At 42.8% G+C, this 26876-nt stretch overlaps 1 protein-coding gene across 3 annotated transcripts in view; it reads left to right on the plus strand.

Annotated features, from left to right (window-relative positions):
• Window positions 1-26154, plus strand: part of IGSF3 (immunoglobulin superfamily member 3) — a 130716-nt gene extending 104562 nt beyond the window's left edge. For all 3 annotated transcript variants that reach the window (XM_021002665.2, XM_021002680.2, XM_021002689.2), the window contains 4 exons: window positions 7398-7808; window positions 11926-12333; window positions 18797-19228; window positions 22826-26154. In XM_021002665.2, the coding sequence (XP_020858324.1) occupies window positions 7398-7808; window positions 11926-12333; window positions 18797-19228; window positions 22826-23076 (1502 nt within the window). In that variant the 3' untranslated portion in view covers window positions 23077-26154. The remainder of the gene's footprint in view (window positions 1-7397; window positions 7809-11925; window positions 12334-18796; window positions 19229-22825) is intronic.
• Window positions 26155-26876: the final 722 nt, after the last annotated feature.

Consider the following 26876-nt stretch of genomic DNA (forward strand, 5'->3'; position numbering starts at 1 on the left):
CTCTTGAGCTCTTTATATTTTATGATCCTGTTTGTTCTGAGTCCTCTTTCTGTCTCTCATAGGCTTGTCATGTCTCCCAAGACTGAGGCCTCAGCTTTTTTCTATCAATATTTACGTCTTTACTTGGTGTCTGGTCAGGATGCAACTAATTCTGCAATCTGTGTACGTAATTGCTATAGACCATGGTTGTCAATAGTGTTAATGTAGCAACCTCAGCAGCAAACATGGCAATTAAAAAAAATGCCTGTTGCATGCAGGACACTGGGGGAATTCGGTAGGAGTTTATAGTCTGCGAGAGAGGTAAGACACACACAGATAGCTATGCAATAGTTTTAGGAGTGTATGTTGAAATTATGAAACAAATGCTATATGCCTGGCCATTTGGGGTACTGGATAGAAAGCTGTTTTGAGAGTCAGGAAGGCCTTGGTTTGAATCCTGCCTCCGATTTTATCTCAGTCTTTGACCAAATCATTTAATGACACTGAGCCTTAGTGTCCTTATTGGTAAAATAGCACTATGTGCTTATTGGCTTGTGGACTGGAGTTGTTGTACTGTAACCATTTGGGGAGGGAGGCTCAGCCTCTTTGAACCCCCATTTCCTTATCTCTAAAAAGACAACTGATGGCAGTAGATTGTTGGGAGGGGCTGTCTGCAAATTGTTGAAAGGAGGATGAGTTGAGGTCTGAGGGAACAGGAAATTATTGGTGTAGTAACCAAGGAAGACTTTCTGGAGGAAAGGACATTGGAGTTGGATTCTAAAGACTGCAAGAGAGTTCATTGAGGCTATTGGGATTTTCCCTAGACATGAAGAATAGTGTAGACAAAAGCATACAATTACAAGTGCAGTGTCAAACCTGGCATTTGTGTCCCAGGATCCATTAGAGTGCCTCGAGGGGCACTCTAGGAGAATCTGGAAGAGATAATTGGATATAATCTGGAATTAGGAGCCTAGCTTAATCAGGGGCTTATTTTGGAAATTCTCCAACAGAACAAATAGGCAGGGGACAACTTAAAAGTAAAGCAGAGTGCATTGCTTTCCATCATTGAACAAGATGATGCTTCCATGAAAGTGATGGGGCCTAGCCTCTGGGATTTCTGGTTTCATAGAGGCTAAGAGTGAGTCAGTCATTTAACAAATGTTTATTAAATTTTACTCTGTGCCAAGTAGTGTGTTAGGCACTGAGGATATAAATACGAAAAGAAGAAAGGAAGGGAGGGAGGGAGGAAGGAAAAGAGAAGGAAGAAAGGAAGGAAAAGAAAATTCCGTACTCCCAATGAGCTTACATTCTAATGGGAGAGACAAGAAGTACATATATAAATATATACAACATAAAGATAAGGTGAATTAGTACAAATATAAACAAAATAGTTAAACACGAAGGCATTTGGCAGGGTGGGCACTAGCATTTGGGAGCAGGAAAGGCTTCATGCAGAAGATAGTGCCTGAGCATCCTCTTAAGGGGCTCTATGAAGCAGAGTGAAGGAGGGATGACATTCTAGGAATGGGAGACAGGAGGTAGAGTGTCATATGTGAGGAACAGAAAGAAGGTCATTTTGTCTGGGTCAGAGAATTCTGGAGAGTGAATAACGACCAATGAAGCTGGAAGAAGAGATTGGATCTAAGTTGTGTAGGGTTTTCAGAGATAAACGGAGCAGTTTATAGTTGATCCTAGAGGTAATAGCAAGCCACTAGAATTGATTAAGTAGGAGAGTCACATGATTAGACATGCAGTTAAGGAAAATACTCTGGCAGCAGTGTGTAGAATGGACTGAATTGGGGAGAGAGTTGAGGGAAGACTAATTGGGAGGCTCTTATTACAGTCTAAATCATGAGGAGTGGAACCAAAGAGTAGCAGTGTGAGGAGAGAGGAAGGTTCGTATGTGAAAATAGAAACGGCAAGGCTTGGCAATTGATTGGCTGTGTGAAGATGAGGAAACAAGATACTCCTCAGGTTGTGAACCATGAAAACTACCTTTGACAAAAATTGGGGAGGTTGGAAGAGGGAAAGGTTTAGGGGGGAAAGACAATGAGTTCCGTTTTGGACATGCTGAGTGGTGTCTCTGGTAATGTGGACCTGAAGCTTGGGGGCAGACATTGTATACAGAGGGAGATAAATAGGTTAACTAGATAGATACAGACATCTGTATCAACAGATGTCTGTGATTTATGTGCACAGAGATCATATTTTAAGTCTCTGGGAACGTGTTACCGAGACAGATTGTAAAGGGAGAAGAGAAGGCGATCTAGGGTAAAATCTTGAGGAACACCCCTACTTAGTAGGTCTGTTATAAATAAGGAACCGGGGAGACTGAGAAGGAGTGATAAAACAGGGAGGAGGTGAACTGGGAGAGAGGACTGTAGACAAAAACACTGAGAAGAGAACATATTCAGCAGGAGAGAATGGTCAGCAATATCATATGCATTAGATAAGTCAAGAAGGATGATGACTGAGGAAAGACCATCCAGATTGGTCATTCGATCATTGATAACTTCGGTCGAAGAGAGAAGTTTCAGGTGAATGATGAGGCGACCACCAGATAGTCCTAGTGTTTTTGTAGTCTAGGAACTTAATGAAAGTGGTAGCCATGTGAGTAGAAAGAAAGTGCTGCAGCATTGGCCAGTTACCCAGCCAGGAGTGTATAACCGACTTAACTGGCTGCAGGAATCCAGAGTCAGCCTCAGGCTACAGAAGTGACCCTGGCTGGACTCGAGATGTGGAAGAGAAAAATAACAAGCTTGGAATAGTTGCTGAGCTCTGGCCTGCTTGCCAGGTGTGTGCCTTATTCCCCAAATGCCTTTCTTTCAAATTTCTCAACACTTCACAATATTTTGATGTGAGGAGAATAAATGGAAATGACAAAAAAAAAACCACACACACATGCACACACAACAAAAAACGTTTTTCGTCTTTTGATTCTTGCCTTCTGTGCTGCAGTTTAGTCATAGGATACCAATTTAACATATGCAGTTTCTATAGCAATTGAGGTTTCCTTAGTAACGGTTGCAAAAATAATCTGGCCCCAATTAATAATGCATTTTAAGACTATTTCTACACTCCACTAAACAACCAAATTATTTGGCAAAGAACCAGATAATTCAGATGGTATCATCTGTACTGATCTGATCTGCATATGGAATATTTGTTTGGAAAAGCTTAAAAGGGGGGGGCAGGCGGGTAACTGGTTGTTGCATGTGTCATAGGATACTTTCCAGTCCAAAAAATCAGGATCAGTTAGCAGGTGTAGACTGGCAAGCTAATATGAACCAAGTTTCCCAGGCTTTTGCGCTTCCTACCAAAATCTGCCCTCAATTCCATACTAGCATTGTCTGAGTAGGAAAGAAGGCTAACTGCTGGACTTCATTAACAAAAATATCAAATAAGGGCTGGGACAGTAAGAGATGGGATTTTCCACAAAGACACACTTAGTACTTTGTCTGTAAGCTTTTTTCTTCAGCTTTATTGACCAGGTTGGTTGGATGGTACATGTGAATTGCCTGCTTTTTTTTAAGAAAGTATGGCTTGTTCTACAGATATCCTTAGGACGATGAAGTGTGGTGTAATGAAGAGTGATGGGTTTGGAGTCAGTAGAGATCTGAGTTCAGATGTCATCACTGATACTAGGTGTTGCTTGAGGAATTCCTTATTTTTCAAATGGGGATAAACCTTTTTTGCCTTTACATTACTTTTAGGATCATAGATCTATAGCTGGAAAGTGCCTCCACAAATCATCTAGTCCAATCCCTTTATTTTACAGTTGAGGAAACTGAGGTCCAAGGAGGTAAAGTGAATTGTGGCAGTCACACAAGTGGTAAGCATCAGAGGCAGGGTTTGAACCCAGGTCTTCTGCTTCTCTTCTAGAACCAGTGTTCTTTCTTTTATATCACATTTCACTCCTCCTGGGGTTGTTGTGAGGATCAAATGAAATAATGTATGTAAAGAATTTATAGTCTTCCAAGGCCTGATTCACGGTCCAGGGCTCAGATCCAGCCACATTCTCACTCTTCTTTCTCTCTACCCCTCTTGTGACCCACAGCACACATGGACTAGACAGCTGGCTGGATTAAACACACACACATGCACACACACAACAGTTGTGACTGTCAAGCCTTTTTTGGTCCTCTGAAAGTAAGTGGCCCTTTTGGGAATGAAGCTTGGACTGTGGGCAGCCCTGCGTGCTAGCTAACCAGCCTGAAGCCAGCAAAAAAAAAAAAAATCAGCTGTTCTCTCCAAGTGCCCTCCTCTAGTTTTGCTTCAGCTGCACCTGGCACCAAAATCCCATTCTTCCCTGAAAATCAAGAGCTTGGCCAGCAGAGGATGCTGGAGCCTCATCAGAGCACAGCTTTCTGTACTCACAGGGCTGGCCCCTGGTACACGCTCACTATGGGGCAGCCTATAATCAGTAGTTTTTCCTTCTTTCCTGTCCCACCCACTAGAGAGATTTGGTTCCTACTTGTATAAGGCTTAGCTTGAAGAAAGAATGGAAACCTACTGACCTTGTTAGCAGTGGCTATTTACCAGGCACAGAGGTAGCCATTAGGGCCTGCTTGTAAGAAAGGACCCACTGTGGTAATGGTTGTATGTGATGGAGATTTCTGAGAATCTTAAAATTATTTGCATACGTGCCTTAAGGCAAATAAGGTGTTTCAGCTACAAACCCTAACGTAGAATTCCCTTTAGATGTAGCTTGTGCGGTATTACCCTCACAGGGCCTAGTGAATAAAACGGTCCTTTTCTTTTGATCCAGGGACCCCACAGCTGGGCACCTACACCAAAGAGGCCAGTGATAGAAAGGCTCTGTGATACACCACAATATTTATAGCAGCTTTTTTTGTAGCAGCAAAGAAGTGGAAACAAAGCAGATGCCCATTGATGGGGGAATAGCTCAGTAAATTGTTGTATGTGAATGTATTATTGTGCTGTGAAACATAGCCAAGAAACATGGTGGAGTTAAATGAACTGATTCAAAACGAAGTGAGCGGAACCAGTAAAACAAGATACAAGGCGATTACAATGATATAAATGGATTGAGTCTAAGGACCTGGTATAAATCCCTGCTCTGCTGCCTGTCTAGCTTAAACACCTGTTGAAGTATTATTGTTGTTTGGTTGTGTCCAACTCTTCGTGACCCCATTTGGAGTTTTCTTGGTGAAGATACTGGAATGGTTTGCCATGTCCTTCCCCAACTCATTTTACAGATGAGGAAACTGAGGCCAATAGAGTTGAGTGACTTGTCTACAGTCACACAGCTATTAAGTGTCTCAGGCCAGATTCCTATTGAGTTGCCTCTAGGCAAATTATTTAGTCTCACTGGGCCTTAGTTTCCTTTTCTGAAAAACAAGGAGATTGAAGCAGATCTCCAGTCTCACCTTTGAGCTCTAAATCTATGGTCCGATTATCACTCCCATGAGAATCCATCTCCTCACACATTAGTGCATCATCTCTGGTGTCAGCTCCTCCTTCTTTTCCTGGCAGCCCAGTAACAGATGGCAGAAGGGAAGAAGAAACAAGGATCTCTCGATGGTGTGAGTCTTCTTCCTTCCACTTGCTCCTTCCCCATTCACCCACCTGACTATTTTCCCTGGGGTAGCCCTAACCTGATTTTCTCTGATCACTGTCTGTCATGTCACAGGACCAGAGATTTAGAGCTGGAAGACCACACAGAGGCCAGTTAGTCTAACCTCCTCCTTTTACAGATGAAGAACTCGGGTACAGAGTGATTGACCTGTAGTCAGTCACATCACATGGGTAGTCTCAGAGTCTCAGAGCCAGGATTCAGACCAAGGTCATTGGGTCTAGAATTGAAAGGAACTTTAGAGGTCATCTCTTCCAATACAGAGGAAATTGAGGCCCTGAGAACTTAAAGCAATACAGGTAGTAGCAGAATTTGAATTTGAATCTGGGTCTTCTGACATCCTCTTCCCTGCCCCCACCCCAGATTATCTCCCATTTATAAATACCATAAATATCTTATATCAACGTGGTTGTTTATTATCTCCTCTATTAGATTATGAGCCCCTTGAGGATAGTGACCACGTCTTCTCCCTTCTTTGTAACGTCAGCGCTCAGCACAGTGGACAGGCTGGGTCACTGACTAATTCCCATCAGTTTTCTTTCCATGGTGCCCCAGTCTTCCTACCCTGCCATGTTGCCTTTCAAACCTCATGGCTGTGATGATTATTAGAAAAGAAGGGTAATCTCTGCCCAGTTCCCAGCCAGTTCACCTCCTTGTGAAAACATGATCTCCTGAATTTCCTCCCCGTTACCCCTTATATTATGAAAATAGAAGGAATATCCATGAACATTCACTGTTACTTATCGGCATTAAAAACAATGAAATAATTTTTCACTAAAGTAACACGAAGTTGGCTGAAGGCTTAGTATGCAAACCTGTGTTCTGACCTTGGATTTGCTACTTAACTATTTATGTGACCTTGGATGAGTCATTTTCCTCATCCCCACTCTTGACCTCATTTCGTTCAACTACCAATTGAAGTTGGACTCAGTAATCTGTATGATACCTTCTAGCTCTTTCTGTAGTCATGAATGAGTTGGAGTCACTGTTCCAGATTACAGTCTGTCTCTTAGGTTACGGTCTGTCTCTTAGTGGCAGAGATTATACCACTGTTCATGTTTGGGTTATTTTGAATTTAGAATGCACCCTACATTTTGGGGAGTACTTTAGCATAAAATCCACATCACCAGTTCCTATATACCTTGTTTTCAGTCAAGGCTACTAGTTTGGTTTTTTTAATAGCTTTTTTTCCCAACTACATGTAGAGACAATTTTTAACATTCATTTAAAAGTTTTTTTGAGTTTTAAATTTTCCTCCCTCTCTCCCTTTTCTCCCCCCTCCCCAAGATGGCAAGCAATCTGATATAGGTTATATATGGGCAATAATGTAAAATAGATTTCCACATCAGTCATGTTGTGAAAAAAGAAACAGATCAAAAGGAAAAAAAACACACACCAGGGGAAAAAAATGAAAATAGTATGCTCTGCTCTGCATTCAGACTCCATAGTTCTTTCTTGGGATGTGTTTTCGTTTTCCATCATGAGCCCTTTGGAATTGTCTTGGATCATTGTATTACTGAGAAGATCTAGGTCAGTTGTGGTTAATTATCACAGTGTTACTGTTACTGTGTACAGTGTTCTGGTTCTGCTCACTTAGCATTAGTTCATGTAAGTTTTTCCAGGTTTTTCTGAATTGTGCCTGCTCGACATTTCCTATAAGGGCTACTAGTTTTGACAAACCTTAGTGCGTGGGACTAATACATCGAGACCCTCTCAAAACCCGAAAGTTCACTTTGAGGACAGCTGTGTCTTTTCAGTGCAGGGGGAAGTGAGGTCGGATGCTTTGGCTGTCCTTGGTGACCTGTTTTCTCTTTCCTTACAGTGACAAAACTACAAGTGAGTAAGTCTAAAAGGACGATCACCTTGGTGGAGAACAGGCCGATCCAGCTGAATTGTTCGGTGAAGTCTCAGACGAGCTTGAACTCGCACTTTGCAGTCCTCTGGTACGTCCACAAGCCCTCCGATGCTGACGGAAAGCTCATCTTGAAAACCACCCACAACTCTGCGTTTGAGTACGGTACCTACGCCGAGGAGGAGGGCCTTCGGGGGAGGCTCCAGTTTGAGAGACACATGTCTGGCGGCCTCTTCAGCCTGACTGTCCAGAGGGCGCAGGTCAGCGATAGTGGCAGCTACTACTGCCATGTGGAAGAGTGGCTTTTGAGTCCCAACTACGCCTGGTATAAGCTGGCAGAAGAAGTTTCAGGACGGACTGAGGTCACAGTGAAGCGGCCAGGTAATGTGAGCTAGGTCACCTGCCCATCATCAAATATGGAAACCTCCAGAGTGCAAAGGGATCCTGAGATCAGAGCTTTCGAGCTGAAAAGGCCCTTAGAAGCCATCAAGTACACCCCTTTCAGAGGCCTCATTTTACAGCTAAAGGGGTGAGATTTAGAGAGGGGGCAGCTAGATGGCGTAGTGGATAGAGCACCAGCCCTGGATTCAGGAGGACCCGAGTTCAAGTGCGGCCTCAGACACATAACACTTACTAGCTGTGTGACCCTGGGCAAGTCGCTTAACCCCGTTGCCTAGCCAAAAAAAAATTTTTTTTAATTAAAAAATTAGAGAGGTTATTGAATAACTTGTTCAAGGTCACACAAATACTGGGTGACGAAGGAAAGCTTCGAGTTGAATCCCGGTCGTCCTGGTTCCAGGTCCAATGCCCTATCCACTGTCCTGCCCTGCCACTTCATCATCTAAGAGGTCCATTGTTGGAATTTTAAGGGGCTTTGCAAAAGAATTAAGGGAACCAGTCATTGCATGGGTCTATTTACCTGACGTGCTGTAAGGAAAAAGGGAAATTTGTGAGGCTTAATTTTAGACGCATCATTCAGTAAGCATTTATTAAGTGCCTGCTCTGTGCTGGGGATACAAAAAGAGGCAAAAGATAGTCCCTGCCCTCAAGGAACTTGCAATCTAATGTTGTTGTTGTTGTTATGACTGTTGAGTTGTATCAGTGGTGACTGATTCTTTGTGACTCCACTGGACCTCTGTCCAGTGGACAGAGTTTTCTTGGCAAAGGTGCTCAAGTGGTTTGCTGCAGTGGCAAACAGAGGTTAAGTGACTTGCTCAAATTCAGCCAGCTAGGATGTTTCTAGGGCTGGATTTGAACTCAGGTTTGCATGACTCTTAAGTTCAGCGCTGTATCCACTTAGCTGTCCCCTACACATAAAGAGATCAGGATGTAGGGACAACAAGGGACAAGCCTAGTAAAGCCTGTTGGAGGATGTGTGCGGGTATGGGTGTGGGTGTGTGTACACACGTGTGTACTGGATGTGTTGAGAGTCTAAGACGCATTTAGAAAACTGCGTCATTCCGAAAAACTCTTCTTTATGCCCACAGAGCCAGCAGCCTTATTGCTGTGTAAAGCTGTGACCTCATATCTATCCAATTGAGGATTCTGGTGGCCTGTGTTCTGACCTCAGTTTTTTGAAGGTTTCTCCTAGGGCCTTTGAACTTTGGAGATTGCCAGTGACCACTGTATTGGTTGCCCACATTATCCCGCGTATCTATCTTTACCTAGGATTTGGGCTTCCCTGTTCGGGTCTTAGTACTCAGAAGCCTTTAAAATGTGCTTTGCCTTATCAGACACTGTTGGCACTGAAACTAGAGATTGTACGTTGTTCATTAGAGTGTGAGCCCCTTGAGGGACTGGACCAAGTTTTTGCCTGTCTTAGCACAGTGCCTGGAACTGAGCATTAAGGACTTAATAAATGCTTATTGACTTGAGGCCCTAATTGAGGCTAGCACTTAGAGGAAAAGAGGTATCATAAAAATTCCTTTAAAAAAAATCTCTGCTTGAAAGAAATGAGCCTCATTAAAAGTTTTTTTGCGGGGTGGGGGGTGAGGGGTGGGGGGAGGATAGAAATACCATTTATGGTAGATGGATTTTGGTTTTTAAGCTTAGCTAACAGGATTTTGAAGGCTAAGGTAGGCCCATACCTCATTAAGTTTTGTGACCTGAGAACCTACCCCCTGCTTGTCCACACCTTCTCATTTCTGTTACTGTGTATTAAAGCATCGTGTTCAAGGCTGCTGAGGATTTAGCCAACAACTAGACTGGTAATTATTCCCCTGGAAGTGCCCTGTGCTTGAACTGGGAACTCAGAGATAGAGAATTCTCATTTAACTTCTAGGGGGGGAGCTTGATTTGTGGAACTGGAAAGGGATGCTTTTTTCTAAAACTGAAAAGCTTTAAGGAGCACGGCTGGCCTAGTAGCTTTACCAGGGAAAGGCCCAGATTCTGGCCCCAGTGACCTGCCACCATAGCCAAAATCTCAACTATTAGAGATGATGTCCTTTGGTTTAAACTTAATTTAAAAAGACAGATGATCCTGGGAAAGATAATTGATGAAGCCTTTTCCAGCCATATATGTATATGTATCATATATGTATATTAGTGTAGGGTATGAATTATTTAATTTTTACCCCTTTACCCTGTGAAAACTGACAGGGAATGGTGATTTTGATAGAGGAGATTCACCTAGGTCAGGAGTGGGGAACCTGTGTCCTTCTAGGTCCTCGAGTGCGGACTTTGAGTCCGAGTTTTACAGAACAAACCCTTTTATTAAGGGGGTTTGTTCTGTGAAGTTTGGATTCAGTCAGAGGCCGCACTTGAGGACCTAGAGGGCCACATGTGGCCTTGAGGCCGAAGGTTCCCCACCCCTGAGCTAGATGGTGCCGTGGGCAAGAATGGACACTGTTTGGAAGTCCCACCTCAGACATTTTTTTAGCTGGTCACCCAAACTTCTCATCCTGTTTACCCATCTATAAAATGGGAATAATAATAGCACCTACCTTCCAGGGATGTTTTAAGAATCAAATGAGATTTTTAAAAAAGCTTTTTGCATACCTTAAGTACTCTTTATCAGTGCTAGCCCTGAATATTATCATCATCATCATCATCATCATTATTATTATTATTATTATTAAGTCAAACAAACATTCTATAACTGGACATGAGTTATTAGCTTATTAACTTATAGGATTTATATTAACTTATGGGATTTATTAGCTTCCCCTCTACCATTTTGAAAAATCACTCTGGTGACAGAAGCTCCTCTAGCCTCCCTTCCCAAATCTCTACCACTTTTATAATGCTAATTGACATTTATGTAGTGCTTTAAAGGTTGGGAGGCCCTTGGCATGGATTATCAAACAAATCATACAAGGAATGTTTTAATGAGAGGAGAATTAGTCACAGCCTCCCTTTATCTCTTTAAATTTTTTAATAGTTAGCTGTTACTTGTAGGATAAAATGCAAAACCATCAATATAGCATGTGAAGTCTCCTCAATGTATCCCCTCCTTGCCTCCCTTTTCAGTCTTATTTCATATCCCAAGCTATTTCTTGTATATGTCATTTCATCTCCCACCTCTCCATCTTTGCATGGGTGGATCTTGGTGTCTGGAATATGCACTGTCTTCTCACCTATATCTTGGAAATCCAAGCTTCCTTCAGAATGCAGGTAGTTCAGATGCCACCTTCTTCAGGAAGCCTTTCTTGATTTTCCCCTCCCTCTAATTGTTAATTCTTTTTCTCTCTTGAAATTACTTTATATTATCTTGTATATATCTTGTGCAGCAGCTAAGTGGTACAGATTGCCAGGCCTGGAGCCAGGAAGACTTATCTTCCTGATTTCAAAAAAAGCCTCAGACACTTACCTAGCTGTTGGCCTCAGTTTCCTTATCTGTAAAAAGGAGCTGGAGAACATTAGTTGTAATCCTTCTTTACATCTTGACTAATAATGTGAAAATATATTTAATATGAATGTATAAGTAGAGCCTATATCAGATTGCATGCCATCTTGGGGAGGGAGGAGGAGGAGAAAATTTAAACTCAATCATATGGAAGTGAATATTGAAAACTAAAAATTAATTAATTATTTAAAAAAATGAGCTAAAGAAGGAAACAGCAAACCAAGAAAACCCCAAGTGGGGTCACAGAGAGTTGGACACAACTGAAAAATGATTGAACATCAGATATATTTTGTATTTACCCGTCTTCTCTACATGCTTCCTACCTTCCCCCCAAGGATATGTAAGGTAGGATTCCCACCAAGGATATCCCTACCCTACTTTTCTTTGTATCTTCAGCACATTACACACAGAGGTAATTATTAAATGTTTGCTAAATTTTTTCCAAGACGCAGAGTGATCCAGATAACCCATTCTAAGAATCTCTATCTCTTTATTCAAGGGTTGATCTGCTGATTTCCACCCCAACACCCCCTCCCACTGTCGCTTTGATTTGGGTCCTGCAGCATTAGATGGGTTTGCCTGCTCTGTTCTGTAAAGTCATGTGCTCTTCTATCATCCTCTGGTCTGATTTTCCTCTTACCCTGTTGTTGGCAGATATCCGCCTGAAGCTGAGCCAGGCCCAAGGTAACATCACAGTTCTGGAAACACAGAAGGTAGAACTGGAGTGTGTGGTCCTAAATCGCACCAGTGGGACATCCCGGCTTGCTGTGGAATGGCATGTGTGGAAGCCCAACCACCCAGAGAGAGAAACGGTCGCCCGCCTGAGTCGAGAGGCCACCTTCCACTATGGGGAGCAGGTTGCTAAGAACCATTGGAAGGGGAGGCTGCATTTGGAAAGCCCTTCTCTGGGAGTTTACCGCCTCATTATCCAGAATACCGCTGTTCAGGACAGCGGGACATACAACTGCCTTGTGGAGGAGTGGCTGCAGAGCCCCAATGATGTGTGGTATAAGCGGGCAGAAGAGTCATCCGGACAGACGATTGTCACAGTATTGAGACCAGGTGAAGGACAACTCACTTCCAAACCTTTCTCTTCAACATTTTCCCCATTAGATGCCATTTTATATACAGAAAACACAATTGCCTATTAATAAAAGCTAGTAGGAGCTTAGATATTTTGCAGTTAATTGCATAAGCCTTTCTATTACAAAATTTCACCTCAAAAAATGTTCCCTTTAGAGGGAAAAAAAATCTATCTGGTTTCAAACCCATCTCAGATACTTATTAGCTGTGTGAACCTTAGGTTAGTCATTTAAACTCTCTCAGCCTCAGTTTCCCCATCCGTAAAATGGGAATAATAACAGCATCTACCTCCCGGGGTTGTTTTAAGGATGCTTTTTTTTCCTTAGATGGAATGAATTCTTGCAGTTAATGGCAGAGCTCTTTCTGCCATTTCTTAAAAGAATAAGTTTTCAGAGGACTTAAAACTTAAAATAGCCAAATTTTGTTTTCCTTAAGCTTTTTTGTGGATTGCCAGGGTTTTTTTTCTGTTTGTTTGTTTTTTGAGACGATCAGGGTTAAATGACTTACCTAGGATCAGGTCCTCCTGACTTCAGGGCCAGTACTTTATCCACTGTGTCACCTTGCTGCCCTGTTAAAAACTGGAGAAATGATTAGTATACACATAAACGAAAAGATGTAAATAGCCCAAAACTTCCTCCCTGCCTTCCTTTTAATTTTTCTCATGGTAATGGCTGTCCCATTTTTTTTTTCCTTTCTGGAGGTTATTTAGAAGCATAGAGTGGCTACACATATGGCTTGTTACCAATTTAAAGGAATAACCTTAAAAATCAGGAAATGCGTGATCCATGTTTCCATAGCAACATCAACTGTCAAAATGGGAGACAGTTACCATTTAGCAGTCTGCCTGAGAATGCTTAGCATGAATGAGTTGATAGCAGACTGTCCCCACATATTAGCATATATGATTTTTAAACTTGGCTGGTTTTTGCCTCTATGGTACTATTTTTAGTTTCAAACAGAGATGTACTTTTTATTCATCTGTTCCCACTATGATGGAAAGAACCTTGGCCTTCTTGGAGTCAGGAGATCAGGGTTGCGTTCCTTATTCTGACATTTATTCTAGTATGTGACCTTGAGCAAATTACTAGACCTTTCTCAGTTTCTGTTTCCTCATCAGTAACATGTGAAGAAAAGTAATTATACTGTGTGTCCTATAGGACTGTTTTGAAGGTCAAATTAATAATAATAAATATAATAGCTAACACTTAGGACACATATGGAAAATGTATTACAAATATTTTCTCATTTCCTCCTCATAACAACCTACTGGGAAGTACGTACTGTTAATTAACACCCTCATTTTAAAGATGAGGAAACAGGCAGACAGAAGTTAAGTGACTTGCCCAGAGTCACAGCTAATAAGTGTCTGAGACCAAATTTGAATTCTTCCTAACTCCAAGCCCAGCATTCTGTCCGCTCTGCTATCTAGCAGCCATAATGAGAAAATATAGGTAGCACTTTACTATTACAAAAGTGCTTTATGTAGATTGTTATAATATACAAGAAAATAAGCCTCAGTGCTTTATAAAAACATCTTTTTTTTTTTAACATATCCCAGTGTCTCTTAGTGTTGGGGATGTATTCTCTTATTTCCTGGTGTAGTGGAAGACAGATGTGCAAATTTAGAGCCTTCCCCACTGCAGATGTTCATGTGGACTATTTGTGCCCGACCTGGGATACAGCCCTCTAAGCTCAGATTGGTCTGAGCAGCCATAGTTGGACACACAGTGTCCAACACAGGGATGTCATTTTGGTCCTCTTCCAGAATGAAGGCCAGTGACCAACTAACCAGAGGGAAGCAGCATGGCCTAGTGGTCAGGGTGCTGAATTTGGAGTCCAGAAGTCCTGAGTCCAGATTTCATTTCTGGTAGTTGATAGCTGTGTGACTATTGGCCAATCAGTTAATCCAGGGGGAGGGAAGCTGCAGCCTTGAGAGCCACATGTGGGCTTTTAGGTCCTTGGTTGCAGCCTTTTTACTGACTCCAAGTTTTACAGAACCGATCCTTTTATTAAGGAGTTTTCTTTTGTAAAGTTTAGATTTAGTCAAAGGGCCACACTTGAGGACCTAGAGGGCCACAAGTGGCCTTGAGGCTGCAGGTTCCCCACCCCTGATTAACCTTTCATCAGCTGCAAAATGGCAATCGTCATCATCATCATCATCATCATCATCATATCTTTCTTACAAGGTTGTTATGAGGCAAAAGTGAGATAATATCTGTGAAGCTCTTTGCAAACATTACAGCATTTAGAAATCTCTTTTAAAATGTAATTTTAGTGCCTAACCTGGAAGGGCATACCAGATTGCCTTGGGTCACTGTCATTTGCCATGGTAGGGATAAGGGCCGTGGTGTGCCAGCTGTTTTTGTTTTCGTTTCTCTCTCTTGGAAGCCACCTTCCAGTCTTGACCTGGAAAGCTAAAGGTCATTAGGTTGCAGATTTAAAAGTAGAAAGGACTTCATGGGCATATAGTTTAATACCCACATTTTATAGGTAAGAAAATTTGAGGTCCAGTGAGGTTAAATAAGTTTCCAAAGCCACACACAAGTGGTTAGTGGTGAAGATGGGACTAGATCTTGCATTTCCAGACTCTTTAGCCAACATGCTTCCTATTACGGTATTCTGAGTCCTGAAAAATGAAATCCTGACTCTGCAGCTTGGACACAATCCCCTGTGATTGAGTCTTATGGACCAGCAGTTAACCTCAGCTAGGTGGGCCTGGCTGAGCTGCTTGTACATTTGTTTCCTAGGTACAAGCTCAAAGTCATTTTGAAGATCAGGGTTTTTTTTAACTGTTTGGCTTTTTGATTTGGGTTTTTTTGTTTGTTTGTTTGTTTTGATTTGAATATTTTTGGTTCAGACCTAAGATTTCAATGATACAGGGAGCTCCTACTGGAGACACTTCCTCCCATAGAGTTTCCTCTGATCTTCTAGTAGTCAACAACATGTCTATAATTTATTCTTAGAAAGTTGTCTGAGGCACTGAGAAGTTAGATCATACAGCCCGACTAGGTGAGAGTCTGGGCTTGAACACAGAGCTTTATTTATGTCTCCCCTCCCTCACCTCCATGGAGGGGGGAATAGATATATCTTCATTTAAATACATGCATGTATTATGTGTACATATATGTATGTTTATCCATGCATATGCCTAGAACATTTAATTCCTCATTGTTGTAGCTAATATAGCTCTTGCTAGGTGCCTAGGCACTGTGCTATGTATTTACAATTACTATCTAATTTGGTCACAACAACTCTGCTATTATTATTTCCATTTTACAGATGAGGAAACTGAAGCAAACAGAGATTAAGTGACTTGCCCAGAGTCACAGAGCTAGTAAGTGTCTGAAGCCGCACTTGAACTCAGGTCTTCCTAACTCCAGGCTCAGCACTCAATCCACCGTACCACCTAGCTACCCCTAATTATCAGTTATCGTTATCAATAATAGTAGTGTTGTGAGGCCCCATGGGCTAGAGAATGGGATAGAGAGCTCATCTCAAAGGCAGGAAGATCTGGATTCATTTTCTGCCTCTGACACATACCAGACTGGGCAACCTGGTCCCGAGTAAATCCCTTGATTTCTCAGGGCAGAAGGTAAGGTTCTAAGGCTATAGCTTACAGAGCAGGTGCTAATTTGTGTTAGTGGAGAGAGATTCCTCACAGAGAGTTCATCACACTGATGAAATCCCAGCTCCTGGCATTCCTCTCCTCCTTACTAAGTGTGCATACACACATGTGTGTATGTATATGTATGTGTGCATATATAAAATCATGTGTGTGTGTGTATGTACACAGACATGTACATAGTGTATATGTTTACTTTCTCAGTATATATTATTTATGTTATACATATGAGAACTATGGTGTTTATATGTACATACATATTTGTGTGTATGTGTGTATCTATGTCAATAGATGTAGGTAGATATATATATACATATATATATACATGTCAATAGATGTAGGTAGATATATATATATATATATACATATATATATATATACTATGTCAATAGATGTAGGTAGATATGTATCTACATATATATGTATATATACATATATGTGTGTATATATATATGTGTATATATATATGTGTGTGTGTATATATATATATATATGTGTGTGTATATATATATATATATATATATATATATATATATATATATATATATATATATATATCCCCTAGCATGGTTCCTACCTTCAGAGAGCCTACATTATAAATATCATGGATTGATTTCCTGCAGTCATTAGGAGGAAGAACTGAAAAACCACACCAGACACTTGGCTACAACCAAAGAGGAATGTAATGACTGCATACTTCTGTGAGGCGATGGTGCTAAAAGAGATGGGCTGGAATGGGGGAGGGGCCGCCATTTTTCTGTAGCATTTTCTCCTCTGTAGGGTTGAAGCTAAGACAAAGAAAAGGGAAGGTGGCTTGCTGATCCCTAGGCGGGCGGGAAGGAGGGCACTGGGAGTAGATAGGCACTCTGGCAGGAGAGAGAAGGAAGTCAGCAGAAAACAGTCGGCCAAGGAGAGCTTAAATGTCCTATGAGCTCTTTGGTGGAGGGGAGGGCCTTCTTTCTCCTTTCCACATTGAATTTCACCTAACGTCAGCAGACCTTTATTAATGCCCAGGTGTAGCTGGAGGTATAGAGATTAGCGTAACCTAGGGCCCCCACTCAGGTAGTGGGGAATGAGGCATAGTCATAAATAAACATAATGAGAGGCTAATGGGGCAAAGAAGAGACCAAGCAGATTGATCTAGGGAAATAGAAGCAGAGAACCATCATTTGCAGGGGTGGGAGGATGATAGGGAAGAATCCTGTGGAGGAGATGAAAGAAGAGAAGGATTCTAGAAAGTGAAAATGAGGAGAGGAGTACGTTCTGGGAATGGGGTACAGCCTGGGCAAATGCCCAGAGGCAGGAGGTGGTGTCTGTTGAGTTCAGGGAGCTGCTGGGGTCCAGCGTGGCCCTCCTTTCCCATTGTTGCTTCTCCTCCTCGCCCCTCCCCCCTGCTGCATAACTATACCCTTGTGGTACAGTTAGTCCAAACCAACTGACGCTTTGACTATGTCTGGGAATGTGTGCATCAGTCCATATTGGAATGCACTATCTCTTTACCAAGAGAATGGAAGTATGTTTCCTCCTCAGTCCTGTGCAGCTGGAGCTGGGTTGTCAGGGGCCTTGAAAGCCAGGCTAAAGAGGTTATATTTTATCCTGCAGGCAATAGGGAGCCACCGAAAGTTTTCAAGGAGGGGAGTGACTTTTGGCATGACAGGAAGTCCATCATCTAAGAATTCTGAGGCAGCATATTATTAGGCCCTCCAGGAGACTTGCTGTATGTTCTCCTAGGACCTAGCACAGCTCTATGAGATAATACTGAGATGGGCAGCTTGGTGGCACATGGGTAGAGTATGGGCCCTGGAGTCAGGAAGATGTGAGTTCAAATCCAGCCTCAGACATTTAGCAGCTGTGTGATCTTGGGCAAGTCACTTAACCCTGATTGCCTCAGCAACAAAAAATAATCCTGGGAAATATACATATGCTGCTTGGGAGACTTCAGGCTCTCAAAAACAGGGTTTCATATTCTCTGTGAATAGTTTTAATAATTCCCTGTCGCATTGTTTTCTCTCCTCAACAGAACCCTTCTTCTTCTGACAGGTGATATTGCCCTGTTCTCCCTACCATCCATATGTGGATAGTACACTGAAGTTCCAGGTGTGCTAAGGGATTTGGAGGGTTTGGGCATAGGTTCATGCAAACCCTGAGAACCCTAGCTTTGTGTCCATCCAAGATCTACAATAGTCAATTTGTTTAAAACTTAAGATGATAATTGGGGAAATACTACCATTTGGTGCTAATCCAAAATATCTTTTAAAAACTTATTATTATTATTATTAATTTCAATTAATTTATTACTAGGAATTTCAGTTCTGGGACACTTTGCACAAGTATGTGGTAGAGAACAGAACTACGAAATAAGTCTTTCACAGGGCCTTGGAAGTGAATTCTTGGTCTTATTTATAACCACCCACTTCTCCATTGAATCTGTGGTCTTCTCAATTGGGAAATCTGCTTCCATGTTACAGATTGCAGCCCATCTTGTCTGCCCATCCTATGCCCAAAGGAGCCTAATTAGTATTATTTTTAAATAGGCCGAGGATGAGACAAGCTGTGTGTGATGGTAAGTCACCTGACTAGAGCACCTCTCAGCATCCGTTGTAGGTCTGCCACTCTTGGATTAGGATGATGTTCAGATGACAGTCTAGACAGAACGGGGCGGGGATGGGCTATGTTGTTCTAATGCTCAGCAGCCTGCCCTTTGGTCACGGATACTTGGGGAGGAGTAGCTCATTTCCCATTGTTCACTCTGTTCAAACAAAGCTATTAATGAGTCATCTTTTTGTACTCTTTCTTTCCAAATAACCCTCCCCCCCCCAGACGCCACACTGCAAGTGGACACCGTTGTGCCCAATGTCACGGTGCCAGAGAAGTCTCCTTTCCAACTGGATTGCAACATCTTATCCCGTTCAAGTCAGGAATCCCGCTTTGCAGTTGCCTGGTACGCTCTCAGGACTAAAGCAGGAGGAAAGAAAGGCAGCACACTGGAGGATGAGGAGATGGAGCGGAAGGCCATGCTAAGTGTGGGCCCAGACGCCGTCTTTGGCCCTGAAGGCAATCACTGGGAGGGCAGACTCCGCTTCCAGAGGCTCTCGCCCGTGCTCTACCGGCTGACGGTCTTGCAAGCAGATCCCAGTGATACAGGCAACTACTCCTGCCGAGTGGAAGAATGGTTGTCCAACCCTCAGAAAGAGTGGTACCGACTGACCGAGGAGGAATCTGGCCCAATCGGCATCCAGGTCCTCGACACAGGTGAGCTCTTAGTGTTGCCAGAGAAACCACGTGTGAGCTTTCAAACTGTATTTAGTAGGAAAATGGAAAAATCCACTCACTGTTTGTAAGTCAGCGAATTGGTCCTGGGAATCTGTTGAGCACTAGGTGCTGGGAGAGGACACACGGTTGAATGATAAAGTTGTGTCCCCGTCCTCAGAGAGTTTACAATCTAGAAGGAAAGCTGAGATAGAGGTAAACACTCTGTAATAATTTTAAGATTTTAAAATTTCTAACGTGTTGTTGTTTAACCATTTTTAGTCATGTCTGACTCTTTGTGACCCTATTTGAGGGATTTTTTTTGGCAAAGATACTAGATTGATTTGCCATTTCCTTCTCCAGTTCATTTTCCAGATTAGGAAACTGAGGCAAACAGGGTTAAGTGACTTGCCCAGGGTTACATGGCTAATAGGTCAGATTTGAACTCAGGAAGATGAGTTTTCCTGACTCCAGACCCAGTACACACTGGCCACTGAACTGCCTAGCTGCCCTGAAATTTCTAATATAGTGCATGTCAGTAGATATAGCCCACATAAATCAAAGCTCTGTAGGGGACAAGGGTGGTCTCCAATAATTTTCAAGATTGTAGAGGGATCCTGAGACCCCGAAGTTTGAACATTTCTGCCTGCCCCAGAATAAAAGTGCATTAAAAAGTCAAAGTGCTGTTTGAAGGTCTGCGGAAGGAATGGGGCTCATTCATTCTCAGGGGATGCTCATTAATAGAGGTTGGGATCCTGTTGGCCATTTTATAGAGTCAGCTCCTTGGGCTGAATGGAATCTTCCCAAATGCCTTGCTGTTCTCAAACTGTTGTGTCACAGTGGAGCTTAGAATACTGTTATAAATCACATTCCCAAGCCCCAAGGGGTAGAAATGAAACAAATGACTTAGCAAGTGGTCTGAGGTTAGGAAGCCAGGAGGCGGAGGTTATACATATACCACCCTCACACCTGTTAATTCTGGGTCTTTTTGCACAGTGTTTATTTCTGGGAGAGTGGGTTGAATAGAGGGATGCATTTTGAGAGCTTAGGTGGGTTTTGTGTAGGTGGTTGGGATTTAGGAAGAGGGGCTCACAGAATTAAAGGATAATTACTGTAAAATAACTTTTCACAATTTCCTGTACCCTCACCCCATCAGTTAGCTACCCTTTATCTTGGTAAGTGACTGCTACAGGAAGAGAGACCTGGGAGGGTACTTGTATGCATTTATGTGTTGCAACAAGGCCAACAGAAGGAACACTGGTTTTTAATGGGCCATCTGTTGGGACACAGAAGTAATGTTGGAATTACAGTATACTTGGTAATGGGATTTGTATAGCAAATTTGGGATTTGCCTGCAGTTCAAGCATCTTGCCTGAACCAGCATCTACCGCTGCCTTGCCCAACAAGGCTCTGCTCACAAGTTATCGCAGAACTGACTGACTCAAATCCCATCTCCTTTTGCTTTCCTGATCCTCCCTGTTGAAGGTTATAATGAGCAGTGAAGTAGAAAATAGGCATTCAGAGAGAAAGCACAGAGCCCTGGGTAATCTACAGACTAAATAGTCACCTGGTGAATAGTCTACCTGCCAAACAACCCAAATTAAAAGGGAAATGTTTGGGAACACGTCAGTTTTTCATATTGGTCGTTGTTCATTTTCATAGATAGAGCACTTAACTGTTTTCCAGGAACTGCGCTACTCAATGCCCCATGTAAGAACAAGCAAGCAAAACGTTACTTACCCTCAAGAAGCTTACATTCTAATGAGAGAAGACAAGTCAGCAATCGTTTATTAAGTGCCTGCAATGTGTCAGGCACCGTTTTAAGCGTTGAGGATACAAAGAAAGGCAAAAATAACGGTCCCTCCCTTCAGGGTACTCACAGTCTGATTGGAGGGGCAGGGGTACCATGAAAACAGCTATCCACATACAATTTATATTCAAGATAAATTGGAAATAATACCAGAGGGTAGACATTAGCGTTACTGTGGAGGACAATGAAAGGCTTCTTGTAGAAGGTGGGGTGTAAGCTGAAACTTGAAGCCAGGAGAGATGAAAAGGGAGAGGATTCCAGGCAGGGAGGCAGCCAGTGAAAATGTCCAGAATTGGGAGTGTTGGGTGTGAGGATCAGAAACCTGGAGTAGATGAAGGGGAGTAAGGTGTAAGAAGACTGGGAAGGGATGGAAGAAGCAGGTTATAGAATGGAGTTGGTAAGCAAAGCGGGGAAGGGCAGAGGGAGGAGGAGGAGGGAGGAACGGATGTGGAGAAGTCAAGAGAAAGGATCTCAACATCAGGAGAGTGAGGCCTCAGGGTGGAGGTTTTATAAATTAATAGAACAATTAGAAAGGACTTCTGAGATCACTCAGCTTAGGCTCCCCTCTTATTTTCTTTATGAAAAAACTGAAACTCAGAGAAGTTATGACTTGCCCAACTCTCAAAACTAGTTATGGCAGAGCCAGCATTCAGAACTCTGAGCCCTTGACTTCCACACCAGTCAGTTTTTTGAGTTCAGATTATGGTGTGCTAGAAATGAGTTTCATGAGTAATTTAAAAGGCTAGAGGTTTTTACTCAGTGATACAAAAATAGGATCCTATGGAAATGAGTACTCCCACAGTCTGGTTTGCTGAGAACATAGAGAGTACTTATTGGGGGAAAATTAGAAATAAGGCTAGTCCTAAATTTTAGTTCTAAATGGCAGCCTCAGTCAGCCAGGCTCCACAACTTCCTAAACCCAGCTATGGGATGGGTCCACAAATATGAAACGTACATAGCAATACGCACAACACTGCGTATTAAGATAATCTATGAACTCCCAGATGGAAAAAATATTGGCAATGCTCTGGAAATATCTCCTGGGACAGTCTTGTGTAAGTTACCTTAAGGAAAGGAGCTAGAAGAAAGCTGTATGATGAAGGAAATGACTTGTCTCTGGGAAGGGTCTTCCAGAGCTGGGGGTGAATGGCATAGGCCTTCCCCACTGAGGCTTATAGACCCAGACCTTCTGAGCTCATCCTACGAGCCTTCCATTGCCTCGGTCTGCTTTCTTCAGGTCATGTGTGGCAACAGACATCCTGTGGACACTTTAGCCAATGGTAAATGATAATGGTAATGTAACTGGCAGTGGTTATGATGCAAACGTTATCTCCTACGAGCCTGCTCTCAGGCGTTCAGAGGATGAATGAACATCTAACTCCCACAGGATGACTCTTCTATCCCACTGCTAGAGCTAAGTGCAAAGGAATATGAGAAATATGACTGTGCAGGAAGTGTAGATGGAGTTGGAATCAATTGCTTTAGCATAATAAATATTATTAGAGCATAATCAATAACTTCCATATCCTTGCTCAGCATTCCATGGGGGGAGGGTGGGCTTGTTCTGTGGGTAACTGCCACTGGATTTGGAAGAGGGCTTGTCACTGAGTAACAGGTAAGTCATTCACAACCTCCCTGGCCGTTGGTGGATGCAGAAAAAAATAATGCACAGAGGGAGGTGCGGGAGCTCTGCCAAATGGCTTCCATTTGTTTGAGTTCTGTCTTTGGTAACTGATGAGGATCAGATTTCCATGCCTCTTACTGATTCTTCTCTCACCACTGCCTTTCAGGTTCCACCCTCCAGTCCATCATATGTTCCAACGATGCCCTCTTCTACTTCGTGTTCTTCTATCCCTTCCCCATTGTCGGCATCTTGATCATCACCATCTTACTGGTCCGCTTCAAGGGTAGGAACTCTAGCAAGAACTCTGAAGGCAAGAACGGAGTGCCCTTGCTGTGGATCAAAGAACCCCATCTTAACTATTCCCCGACCTGCCTGGAGCCTCCTGTTCTCAGCATCCACCCAGGAACCATAGACTAACGGGAAGACTGGGGTGGACGTGGCATATCAAGGAACACATGGATCTTTGTTGCTTCCCTTCCTCTGTACTGTAGGACAGCAGCCGCTAGGCTCTGGAGTCCCCCACCCAGAGGGTTTTCAGACTCGGAAAGTTTTATAAAATCCCCGAGCCAGTGACAGAGAGAGATAGACACTTGTTGCTGGCCCCCAGCAGAACCCCTCTGCTCTTTATTTCTGTTGCCTGGCTAGTTACTCTGGTTCTGATGTCATACCCCTACTGTTAGAGATTTCTTTTTGGAAAATAGTATTTCCTGGAGCCACTTTGACTGCTGAACTTATAGTATTCTTTGATGGTCATTATAGGGGTTTGTTTGTGGGGGGTTTTGGTCCAGATCTTAAAATCACTTTGGTTCACTTTTTGAATGGATGGAATCTTCCTCACCCCCAAATGGTTGCAAAAAGAGCAAGAACTATGGACTGATGAGGGGCCTTTTTTGAGACTTTTTTTCCTTTTGCACATTTTTAAAAAGCTACCCCTGAATCAAAATTTACTTGCATAAATATATTTGAAAATAGTATGTAGCACAGGCCCAATTTGTATTTTTTTTCCCTTCAGCCCAGCCCAGAGTGGTTTGAATCACTTTGTAGTCAAGATGAAAGCCTCAAATTTTACTTCAAAGGACCGTGTGCATACAAGAGAAAAGGAGTCCTTCGGAAGCCCATCAGGAGCAGATGTTGTCCTGCTAACTTGTCCATCAGACCAAAAAGGCTTTACCAGGAGCTTGCCAAAAAAAGAAGGAGGTCAGAGTTCAAGAACACTCCTTCTCCAAACTAACATAGGCAGAAGGAGGGCTGCTTTCAGTTCATTTTTATCAGTCAGTGGATTAGAGAGGAAAAGGAAAATTGCTCCATTCCCATTGGTTTGAGCAATGAGGTTTGGTCACTAGGTGATGGCAGTGACCTTTACGTGCATGAGACTTTAGTTCATGATGCTTTGCCAGACCTTTAAGGAGGCCAGGCATATGGTGAGCCTGGAGCCACGCTCTAACAAGGCAGTGCATGTGGTAGCAAGTTAGATGGCAGACAGTAGGGACTCCCACCAATCAGATTTGTTGAGAGTGGGAGATTGAGAGGAGAGGGGAAGGATTTCCTAGGGTTGGCATCAGTGAATAACAACCACCACTCATTCCTAAATAAGCGTTGCTTCTTTGCTATCATTAATCTTTCTTCCCATGTCCTCTCTTCAGAAGAATGTTGTCTGGGATTGGGAAGAAGAGGAAAATTACCCAGTATTCGCTAGTATAAGTTTTTAGTAACTTGAGTACCTTGGCCATTGTATGTGGGTGCTTTTCTTCCTTACCCACTTAGATTTTTTTTTATGATTTTAGATTTATCATTTAGCAGTAGCTTGGACTTTTGTCCCCTGGCCCAATCCTTGAGTCTTCCTGCTGAGAAAGGTTAATTCTTTAGAGCCTCCTAGACACGACCTGGGATGATGCTACTACCATTTAATGCTGTAGGACAGAATGCTTTGCTACTCTGGGTCATCGGTATGGTGAAGGTAAGGGGAGCTCAATTACTTTCCCTCCTCTGTCCCTTGCCCTCTTTCATGAAGATGCTTTTCCAGACTTTTCCTTCACCTGTTGAACTTGACCAACAGTGCCAGATGGTGGTGGCTGCCCCCAACTGGTCCAGATTCTGAATTCCAGAGTAGCCCCCAGTCTGGAGGAACCCCATCTCTCCTGCCTCCTGACCTTGACACTATACCCTTTCTCTTGGGCCCCCCCTCCCCAGATCCCACTATATGTTGAAACTGAACTCTGACAAGTTTCCAGGAACTCTAGCCGAAACAGGGAGCAGGATCCAGAGGATAGATAGCTGAGGAACTTTCTGGCCACACCAGCCTTGACCTCAGCCCTCAGGGTGGCCCCAGAGGTCTCAGCATTTGCGTGTAGGGAGCAGTGTGTTCATTAGACGCTTTTCACCTGTTTTCTGCTAACCCACCTGCAGTGCGGTGATCAGCCTAGTAGTCGTTTTTTTTCCGACAGCCTGGCATGACCAGGGCTGGTTAGCACCAGCCATACCAGTACTCTACCTTCAGAGAACACCTAGGCACTGCCACCTTAATCACCCTGGCTGCCTAACCCTCTTCCTTTGGCTTATTTTTATTATCTACTCCATCAGCACTTAGAACATATGGCATTATCTCAGTTGTCATTGTATTGGGAAACAAAACAGTCTTTTGGAATTTGTATTTCTTGCCACCTCTATTTCATTTCAGGGAAGGTGATTCCCTATGAGAAGGAGCCGGAATAGACTGGAGGAGGGTGGGGCAAGACCCTTTTTCTATCTGAAAGGGAAAGGTGCCATAGGGTGGGATGGGTGAGCTGTTTCTTTCCAAGATTTTGTGGTAACTCGGAAGGAAGCCACCTCAAGCTGATTGGCGCTTAGATGAAGGGAGAAGATACTACATGGCACAAAGTGTGTCAGATTCATCATAAGAAATCTGCTGTTGAAAAAGAAACTGAAGCCAGTATTTTATGATGATGCTGTGTTTTCCTTCGGTGCCATCAAAGGGTGAACTTGGCCTTTGCGGGTTTTCAGTAGAACCAGCAACAGGACTCGCCCATTTCCATGGGAATGGTTTTCTTTCTGTGGTCCTTCAGACAAATGGTCAAATGGCGCCCTCCAGTGGCCCCAGTCCTTCATTTCACATTGTTTTCTGGGGCTTTGTCCCTCCCTGGTCCCAAGGAGGAAAAGCAGCTTTGATGTATTATTAAGTAACCTTTGTTATAAATGCAATACTGATGATGGCACATTTATGAAACAGTCACACTGTGCTAGGTCCTTCGAAGGGACACAGACAAGATGAGGACCTCCTTCACCAGGGTGTTTCTATAAAAAGTTTTATTATTCTTCCCAAACAATGGTTCCTCTGCGTTAACTTGAGTTGGAGCGAAAAAGGAGGGGTGGAAGGACATTGCCCATGCATGGTGTGGAAAGCTGTTGGATTTTTTTAAAGAAAACTATTTGTATGATGTTGCACTAAAAATGTTTTATAAACACTTCAGAGACCTGTAGTAAATTATGTTGAAAGTATGACTGTTTCTATTTACTTTGTTTCAAGTTCTTTTGTTTCAACTTCAACACTTACTCCAGTTATCCCTTCCACATCTCAACTTTCCCCATTGAGATTTCAACATATCGCAGGTCGGCATAAGAAATTAAATGGGAATTTTGGGGGAGTTTTGTGGAAGGCACAGATGAACTCGAAGGCCAGCAGATGACACAGAAAAGGTTTAGAAACTCAGAAGTGTGTAAAGTATATGTATAATGTTGCATAATTTCACTATATTTTATCTTTTAATGCCGTAATAATTCAGATTTCTTCTGAGAAAGAAAATTGTGGATTTCCCAGATTGCAGGGGTGCCATTCCCCTAACCCCTGTTATGTGGAAGAGATAACTGTGCTTCCTGCAGCCTCTGACTTCTCCATCTCCAGGAACAAGTTCTGGGCTTCCTGAGCCTGTAATTCTTACTGCTGGTAGAGAGAACATTGCAACAGGGAGTCAGAAGACTTGGATTCCAATCCTGGCTGTCCGCTTAACTTTTGATTTTGAGTAAGCCTAGTCTGTCCATGAGTTTCCTTGTCTACTCAAAACGGGTTAAAATGGTTAAAAATAAAAACAAAAACCTCTGTGGTGGTAAAATATGTGATCACTTCTCTTACAGGTTGGTTGTGATGAGGTATGTATAAAAACTTGGTAAAGATAAAGGTTTAGAAACAAGCTGCTATCAAGATTGAGGCTTTGCTTGTCCTG

This window comes from Phascolarctos cinereus, unplaced genomic scaffold (assembly GCF_003287225.1).
Source record: "Phascolarctos cinereus isolate Bilbo 61053 unplaced genomic scaffold, phaCin_HiC Scaffold_5;HRSCAF=322, whole genome shotgun sequence".
NCBI classification, from domain to species: domain Eukaryota; kingdom Metazoa; phylum Chordata; class Mammalia; order Diprotodontia; family Phascolarctidae; genus Phascolarctos; species Phascolarctos cinereus.